The 9,659-nt window shown below is 36.4% G+C and overlaps 1 protein-coding gene across 4 annotated transcripts; it reads right to left on the bottom strand.

Annotated features, from left to right (window-relative positions):
* Window positions 1-255: 255 nt before the first annotated feature.
* On the bottom strand, window positions 256-8,643 carry LOC149018379 (uncharacterized). 4 transcript variants are annotated; one of them, XM_089152668.1, is made up of 7 exons: window positions 8,477-8,643; window positions 8,121-8,364; window positions 7,765-7,900; window positions 6,277-6,368; window positions 1,746-1,869; window positions 1,124-1,230; window positions 256-990 (listed from the first exon to the last, which is right to left on the bottom strand). In XM_089152668.1, the coding sequence occupies exons 1-6, from the start codon at window positions 8,553-8,555 to the stop codon at window positions 1,144-1,146; spliced, it is 762 nt and encodes a 253-aa protein (XP_089008794.1). In that variant the 5' UTR covers window positions 8,556-8,643; the 3' UTR covers window positions 256-990; window positions 1,124-1,143. The 4 variants fall into 4 exon arrangements, with proteins under 4 accessions (XP_089008794.1, XP_089008795.1, XP_089008793.1 ...); XM_089152669.1 differs by having other exon boundaries at window positions 256-714; XM_089152667.1 differs by having other exon boundaries at window positions 256-1,230.
* Window positions 8,644-9,659: the final 1,016 nt, after the last annotated feature.

Genomic DNA, 9,659 nt, shown 5'->3' with positions numbered 1-9,659 from the left:
GGTCCAAGGAATATTTATTCAAGTCCCCTTGGAAGCTTGCAAGGCTCCATAACCTAATACAGTTGAGCAACAAATGGTGTGTATGGTAAGAGAGGAATCTAGATCAGCGATCCCAACGGAGAGTACAAAGATCAGTGGGGCCCACGGTGAAAAACACTTTTTGGAAAAAATAAAAAATAAAAACTTTTTTTCACTAGTGGAACCCACTGGTTTTTGTGGTCAGGAAGCCATGGGGGAGCACACCCGACGGGGAGATGATCCGGATTCGTAAGAGAGCTAGTGCCATGCAATACAAAAACCAGCAAATGGTACCTCACAACTATTTATGCATTTGTGTTTCACTTAAGCTCATTAATTTCAGTATATTTCTCAACAGGTCTAAAGATCTACAAAGCTATTGCAAAATGTTGTACCCTGCCTATACGATAATAGTAAATATTAGACATTGAAATAGAACGAAAAAAAATCAGCCTGAAATATATAATTTTACAGATCCTGGGATAGGCATTGTGAAATCCCTGAGGGGAGCAGGCATAGAAAAGAAAGTGGCAAATTCCCCAGCTCCATCAGACACCCTAAATGACAAGTCAAAATTGAATTGAGACAGCAGTTTACAGCATCCCCTTGTTTTCATGAAGTAACTCTTCCTACCCTGCAATGTTGACAAGCTAAGGTTTGGAGATTCACACACAACATTCGAGCTGCTTCCGTGTCCTGCAGTTAAATAGCATATTATCGATATAAAGTATGTGATCCCAGGGAATTTTTTGTCCTGCATAGCTGCATCTGTGTATAAAGATTAGGGGAAAGCCAAGCACTAACAAGTTACATTTCTGCATGGTTTATGGACCCTTTTCACAGGATAGACTTCGAATCATCTCCAAAGCTTAAGCATTCTCTCTCTGGAATGACTTACATGTGGTAATCCAGTGATGGCTCATAATCTCACGAATTGGGTGGAAGATAACTTCAGAAATTCTTCTGACAAAACTACCAAAAGAACACCAAAATGGCTTGAGATGACAATCAATACTACACGAGGACCAACAGGCACATTTGATTCACAGATAATTTTAATGATTCTTTATTCAGTTCACACATTTGGCAAACAAACAATACTTACAATGTTGAAACTCCACAGAATTAAGGAATATCCGGCTTCCCAAATGCAATACCACCAAAATAAGCAGTTGTCCCTTTTAAGTTGAATTGTACATAATTCTCTTCAATCTGTGTGCATAAAATTTGTTAGGAAGAGAGAAAACAGCTTATATTCAACCTCTTCTGATGACACTCCATGGGAGATTTTACTTTGTGTTTCTATCAAACCAAGATGAGATGGCAATGGTTTCCAAATATGTCAAAACGTTTCAAACTGTTTTGACCATATCTCACAAGTTTCTGAACACCTAAGGAAGGGTCACACATTCCCCACCGAAACTAGAGGAAAGCTTGCTGGAAACCAAGATAGGCAGTATATTAGTGTCACACGCTCCTACAGGTACTTATTTATGTCAAAATATTATTTAATTAAATGTTTTCACATTTGCATTTCATTTACTTAAGATATATTTAATAAATTAGCCAACAACCCTATTTAAATCCAATAAAAATCAAATTCACAAGAAAATAAATCAACTTCAAAGTTCAAGAACAAAATCTAGATTTTCAAGAATGAGTGAACTTTTCAACTTTCAGAGGTATTTCTCAAATCTAAGAATTTGATAAATCTTAATCAGTCATACCTCAATATTTAGAGGAGGGGAGGATAACCAAGAAAGTTCTTCAACCTGTTGTAAGTCAACATTTCGAGGCAAGAACATGATAATATTAGGTGTTATTTTCTGAGCTACTTGAAAGATGGAATACCTGGAAATACACTGTAGTCAGTTTTTGGAAATAACAAATCACACACATCATACAATTCAAGGAATCAATTTAATTTTGCAATGAACCATACACCAACTGTACTAGGGTGTAGCAGCATTACTTTAGAAATCATCTGCAGTAGCATATTTGATCTAATGAAGATCTAATGAAAATGCATAAGTTAGTTAAGTAAAGAAGAATTTTATTGTAAAATGAGGAATCAACTACAGGTTAAGGGTCAGAGAAAACCACAGAACTCCTGACTCACTTGGGGACTCTCAACCTAGTGTGAGACAGACTCGGTGACATGGTTTGTGATCTTAATCTAATTGGTATTGACCAAGGCCAATCCCAGATATTGACTGGTTTGATAATGATCCATCATTACGATCGTATGGCGCACCCAAAAGTACAACAATACTCATACACACACACCGCACATACACACGCACATGCACACCCACACCCACACCCCCCACACCCATATAGAAAAGATGGATTGATCTCCTATGTAGTGCCGTCCGTGCAAAGAAAAGAGGTGGGGCTACAGAAAACATACTGACGCATGCTTCATTGACACATGGAAACTTTTAAATCCAAAGAAAAGGAGCCCATGCAAAGCATCCCAAAAAATCTCAGGTTTAAAATAGATCCAGTGCTACTTCTCCTCCTTTCACGAGTCACGACTTTGCTCTCTATTTTAGTATGTGTGTTATGTGAGGCTCCGGATAATGCAGAGGGGTCCAGATAAGTACTGTGAAGTTATAACAAATTTCACATGGCCAGAAAAGGGTATCTTGATTGGAATCAGGGGTTTCTTTGGAGGGAGGTGTCTTACTAAGAGTTAAGTGTCTGCCAGTATCCTATTGTCATCACTACCAGAGGGAGGGGGCGACAATGTTCAATACCTATAATATGGGTAAGTAGTTTCTTAGTATCTAACTCTTATGTAGTTTGTCCAATTGAAAGTTTCTCTTGGGCAGTAATGCTGGGAGAAGCTCTTGTCATAAAGCAAGTGCAAAATAAGATGGCGAATCTTGGTTTGGGACTTGTCACGAAGCCTACAACCATATCCCTTTCTTCCTTTTGCCTTTTCTTCTTATCTAATATTCTGCAGAGTTTTTCAGCAGGCTTCCTTATTCAACCAAGACCAATTTGGATGACTTTGGGTCTTTATTTTGAGTTTTGCACTCACACTATATATCTACATTTGATTTTGTTCCTCACATGATTTTCTGCAGATTTTATCTAAGTTTACTGGGCTATGATTTCTGATTTCTATCCCGAGTTACAAAATTTCAGACATGCAAATCTCTCAAAGACAATGTTGACAGTCCCTCATATTAGTATGTTATTCTCCTCTTGTTTCTCTATATTTAATCCAAGTTTGGTGTTCACCCAAGCCACAGACTAATTACAGGTTCACTTGATTCTGTTTCTCATGGGTTTTCTAATGTTGCCACTATTTCAGCCCAAGTTACCTCATAAATGCGTGCTATCTATTTATTGAATTGGAGAACATGAAAGCCAGGAGCAAAGCAGACCATCAAACTGGGCCAAGAAGGACTAATATGTGCAATTTTGAGCATCTAATTAGTTGTATAGGCCATGGATTTTATATTTTTGGGTCTACTATTGTAACAGGCAGATACTACAAAACTAAAATATTAGGGATTGATGCCCCATACAGGATTAAGTTGTTAGTTTATATTTTGCAATGTTGCAGAAACTCTATTTTGAAGAAGACTTTTTAAGTCATTGATACCATACATAGGGGGTTCTCATTTTGCTTATTTCCATCGAGTTATAAATGAAAGGAAGGATGACAGCCACTACCATTGATTTGAGAAGAAAGATTTCTTGAGCTTTTTGGTTCTCTGAGAGATGGAGCATGGTTCTGTTGGATTCTTAACTGTTTTACCATGGATGCAGTAGGGGAACCCCAATGAAACTCCAATGTTGGAGTTGGTGAGATTCTTTCTCCACTGGTAGGTGAAAGGCCTAACATATCTTCCATCTTCTTTTCCTTCAAGTAAAGACCTGGAATTTTTATTTTCTTAGGGAATACAGCCTATTATCAGCCCACTGTGCCACTATTTGGTTGGTAGTTTACTGCCTGATTTCAAGTTTGGCTATGATAACCCGGATTTTTATTTGCAGCAGCAGCTGCCTGCTGCTGCCGACGGTGCTGATCATGCCATGTATGCAAAATATGATCGAACAATTGAGAATCAAATGACAGGGGTATACTTGTAAATATTATTTTTTATTTTTATACTTGAAGGGTTTAAAGTTTACTAATTTACAAAATAAGGTCCTCATATGGCCCGACTCCCAAATCCCTCTCATTCTTCTCAAGTTGTTCTAATCGGAAATTATTCGCTTAATCTGCAACGGAAAAATCTTTCTCACCGAAAGATCTATAATCGCCGAAGAAAAACCGAAATAGAACGACCATTCAGACTCGCCTACATTCGATGCGTTCACGCTGAAAAAGAAACACCATAAACCAAAATGAAAAATCCCAGGAAGAGTAAACGGCCATGTCATCACCGTTACTTTTCTAAAACAACTGAAACAACTGGAAGGGGAAAAGCAAAAACAGAATGCTGTATAATCTCTGCTTCATTTTCACGAAGACCTACTCGTTTTTCTGAATTTATTCTTCCTCTTTTTTCATAAGAAAGTCGAAATTCTTGATTGGAAGTTGTTGGTCCTCAGTGTTTTGGATCCTTTGGTTTCCTTGTCTCTATGAATCTTTGGTTAGTCGTATCATGTTTGTGAAAGAAGTTTACTCCGAATATTCATTCTCATCACTTCGCATTTCTTTGATTCTTGATTCAATTCCTATTTAGTTCAATAGAAATGACCTAGTTTTAGTAAGATTTATAGTTTCATGAATTCTTCTCTCTTTCCCTTTCAAATTTTCTCTTTTCTTGTTTTTCTTTCCGGTGATTCTTTTTAACGGAAGCTCGAATTGCAGGTTAGTCTGAAGGGTCATTCTACTTTCGGTTTATCTGTGGCGATTATAGATATTGAGGTGAGAAATATTTTTCCATTGTAGATTAAGCAAATAACATCCGATTATAAGAACCTTGAGAAGAATGAGAGAACGATTTGAGAATCGGGTATGTGAGGACCTCATTTTGTAAATTAGTAAATTTTAAACTTTCAAGTATAAAAATAAAAAATAATATTTACAAATACACCCTTGCCATTTGATTCTCAACTGTTCGATCATATTTTGCATACATGGCGCGATCAACACCGTCGGCAGCAGCAGGCAGCTGCTGCTGCAAATAAAAATCCATGATAACCCTCCTTGCTATTTTAAGCAACTTAATCATTCTGATTCTTCCTATTTCAGTACTGCTTGGTTCTATATCTGTAATGTGTTTCTGAATCAGTTCTCTTGGTTTTTCTTAATTTAGTTACTAAATTCTGATTGTCACTAAATCCCAATTTCTAATTTTTAACCCCTTTTTTTTTTTTTTTTTTTTTTTTGGGGGGGGGGGGGTGGGGGGTGTGAAACCTTTTCCTTTGAGTTCTGGTTTCTATTTTCGGTACTATCACTTTCTATTTTGATATTTTCAAAATCTGGTGGCTAATTTCAGCAACTCATAAATCTGAGTTACATTTTTGGGAGTTCCTATTTCTGGTACTCACTGAACTCCTTTCTATTTTGAGTGCCTAACCTCTGCCCTGATTTTACATGTGGTTTTCTAATGCTTAAAGGATCCACTACCATTTATTCGAAGGACCAAAAACTTTTTTCTATCTTTATGCTTCTGCTGTCAAAAGATGCAACAAGAGTGTCAATAAATTTAGCAGAACCATTTTGACACTAGTCTACAAGTCAGAACCCCCCTCCCTGTTTCAATTTTCAACTTCAAACCCCCAAAATCTTAAATCCTACAAATAAATAATTGTTGCATATTTTATTTATAGATACAAGAACTAACTTGTGTTATATAAAATGGCACATTACAAGACCCAAGACATGAGAATATCAGAAGACTCAGTGAGCAAATAAAACAATCCCAAGGCAATATAAAAAAAATCACACATTTATTGAACTCCACATATGGATTCAGGAAAGATTCAAGATGATGCTCCTTGTACTATGGACAAGCCTCATCCAAGATATGAAAGTGTCCTAATCACCCTTCAATATTAACTTGTGAAAGGCACTGTTCAGAGCATATTCAACCTCATTCTCAGAGAATAAACTCTTTCTTATCACCACAATTTTGGTTTAGCAAATGAATGGTTAAATATTTGACCTATCAGTCTGAAGGTAATAAATAATTCAACTGGAGGAGAAAGTACATTTTCTATTGCTGCTGAGGAGAGGAAATGCTTTTTATTATAATCCATGAGAATATATAAATGCAAACCATAACGTACCCATCTTTTGGCATGAGCAGATCAAGAGTAAAATTCCTAATGGTTCTGTAAGCAGGGCCTCCCCATGGTGGTGAGAGAAACACCACATCTCCCTAATGAAATTCAAACAAATAAGTTGAGAAAAAGTTGGGCATCCTCTATGTTTCAAGGCTGCAGCACCATCCATCACATAAGCACTCTCAAAGCATCATTTAGCATAGCTATCAGTTTAATCACCAAAAAAGAAGTGATTATTTTTCACAAAAATTAATAAAATCATATCTGGTGTGCAATATACTCTTGGTTTTCTACATCATGTTTCCCTCATTTCCTGTGCCTTTTACTAACTTTTTCCCCTTATTTTTTCTTTCTCGGAGCCTAGAACTCTATGGTGACTGGCTGCTAAATGTTCAAGAATTGCCTTGTTGCCTAAGTGCTTAAAGAATATGTATTAGTAAGATGGTCAGTCTAGAGAAGAACAAAATGGAAATACTTCATCTTCTAAAATATCAAAGCATTTGAAGTACTTTAATGTCCTTTGGTGATTATAGATATTTGTATTTTAAAAATAAACAGATCTGTGCTAGCAAAGAAGGAAAGAAGAAAACCTAAAATTGTTTACATTGCTCCCATGAAAATGGAATAGAATATATTTGGGATATTAGCACTGATATTGATCTACTAAAGTATGAATGTCTTTTGGTTGCAAGTAAGGAAGTGTTGCCCAAAGCAAAACGACCTACTAACTAATACTATAAAGAGTGATCTACCTTGATACAATTTTCTTTACTTGGTATTTAGAAAAGAAAGGTCAAATGGACATATTTGATGATAAAATATGATTCCATCCAGTCTACGTTTAGAAAATCAACACGACAACAGCACAGAAATTCAATGCTATGCTTTTACAGTTAGACAATGCAGCTCTTCAGGACAATTTGATATGAAAGTCTCATAAACTACTTAAGTTAGTACTAAGTATTCCCAAACATCTCTATGTTCTTATTTGATAAGTCTGTATGTACTATGGCCCCATTTGGTCAGACAGTAGGTGGAATAAAGTGAACTGTTCACTGAAAAATGAAATCCAAAAGAAATAGAAAAGAAATCTTAAATGGAATGCCTGGTTGGAAGAAAATACAAACATATGAGGACCCCCAAAGAAAAAGAAAAAACTCGAAATGGTAAGGATTGAAAAATTTCATCTGCAGAGTACACCGAACAAAATTACCAAAGAAAAATATGCAGCCAAATGCAAATTGGTGTCAGTCTAAAGAATATTGATTTTCTTCAACTTCTAGATATTATGATTTATTAGCTCACATTCTGTTGTCTCAGTAACCAAATATAACCTTATGGCACTTTATAGCTCCTAGTTTCAGATTAAGTTTCAGATTTAAACTGATTCATTATCAGTTCAACCCATCATTACATCCTTTTAATAAAAAAATTAAAAAAAATTAAAAAAAAAATGAAATTACATGACAAAACAAGAAGCAACTTACATACCTTCAAAGATTGAGCAAGTTTGAAAAAATCTCCAACTACAAAATCAATGTAATGTTCGACTCCATAAACCTTTGCATTATTAGAAGCTAATTGAACCTTCCTAGGATCAATATCAATAGCAACAACATGGTAACCCCTGAAAGAACAACCATGGAAGTTAAGCAAACACTAAAACTTCAGGAATTTCCCTGAGTAAAACGACAGTAATCAAATGCATATTTTCACTCATTATGTATGCAAAAGAAAGAAAATCAAATGGTTCATCTGAAACCACTACTATGATGACTTGGGATAAGAGCTGATGCCTAAATCTTGAAACCAGCGTTTCCCTGATTCAAATAACTTGGTTAACTCACATCCTAGCAAATTGAATGGCATTGCCACCAACCCCTGTGAAGCAGTCGATCACGACTCCTCCACCACATCTCTGAGCATGACTGATTGCAATCGTTTCCGGAGTCACCGAAAACCACCCTTCTTCGTCCATTTTAATGCCCTCATCGTACCTCGAGAAGAGACTATACCGTTGAAGCCAATACTTCCTAACAAGGGGACTAATTGGTTCTTCTTTGATGACGGATTCTTCTAGAACAGCTTTAACTGAAACATACAGATAACTAAATAGTAAGCTAGAGAAATTTTTTAATCGGACAAGACGAATCACTTGCTCCACATATGAACTCAGCTCTTATATAATTCGTCTCAAACTCACTTAGGGTTTCGTTTAAACCTCGTTGCTTGCTGCGCTTACGCTTGCGCTTCTTAGAACGAGCACGAGAACTCCGAACCATTGCACTCAGGTCCTCAGCAGCATTAGAGCATTTTTCCTTCCTTCAACCGACGCGTAGCTGTTAGCCTGTAAAGCTCTATTTCCCGCTTTGTTTGTTATGATCACTAGTTAAAAATGTTGAACATACAATTTTTTCACTGACGTGGAATTATAATCATTTTTTTTTGCCAACTAAATATTTTTTTTTTTATGTATGAGGTTCGTCCGGGCCAGCTTGCTCGCACCACGACGTGTAATTATAATCATTTTTTTTGCCAACTAAATACTTTTTTTTTTTTAGATATGAGGTTCATCAGGCACCACGACTACATCTTCAAGGCACCACGACTACATCCTCAAGGGAGCTTTTATATAATTAATGCCGCCGAACGGATGTGAACCCAAGACTTCCTCTAGGGAGATGGGGCATTTAACCGCTTTACTAACCCATCATTGGCAACTTCCTCTAGGGAGATGGGGCATTTAACCGCTTTACTAACCCATCATTGGCAATTATAATCATTTACTTACTCGTTTCACTTAGCAATCTTATTATGTGCAAGGACTCGGACTTTTTTTTTTTTGGTAATAAAATTTATTAAGGCATAGTTGAAGCCAAGACTGAAGATGTTAGCCAAGAAGTGGAAGCGGCCAAACCATCGAGCTTGCAATCGACAAGGCCCTTTCTTGCTAGGACATGAGCAATTACATTACTAGTCTTAGGAATAACAGCAAACCTACATTCTAAGAAGTAGGATTGGAGTTTTTCCTTATATGTGCATGGCTCGGACTCAACAACTAGAAGGAATAGAATGGATTGTGAGAATTGGCATGAATGATAAACTTAGAATAATAACAGATGGATCACTGAAGGAGGAAGATGAAGTATAAGCTACATTCTTAGCAATTTGGAAAGGGATTACAAAAAACAAAAGTCACATCTTCAAATCAAAGAAATTTGGTGCAATCAACCAAGAGTAATCCAATTATTATCCGAACCAAAACAACATGCTTGGCCTATACAATATACTCCACTTTTGGCAAAAATTCAACTAAAGATAGATCATCCAACATTTTGTAACTTTAAATCTCCATCCGATACCAAGAGCTTAAGTGTAACCTTTTG

The sequence above is a fragment of the Hakea prostrata genome, chromosome 4 (genome assembly GCF_041222555.1).
Source record: "Hakea prostrata isolate BN-2017 chromosome 4, UWA_Hpros_2, whole genome shotgun sequence".
NCBI classification, from domain to species: Eukaryota; Viridiplantae; Streptophyta; class Magnoliopsida; order Proteales; family Proteaceae; genus Hakea; species Hakea prostrata.
The sequence above is the reverse complement of the archived record's forward strand: the minus strand, read 5'-3'. Positions and strand labels throughout refer to the sequence as shown.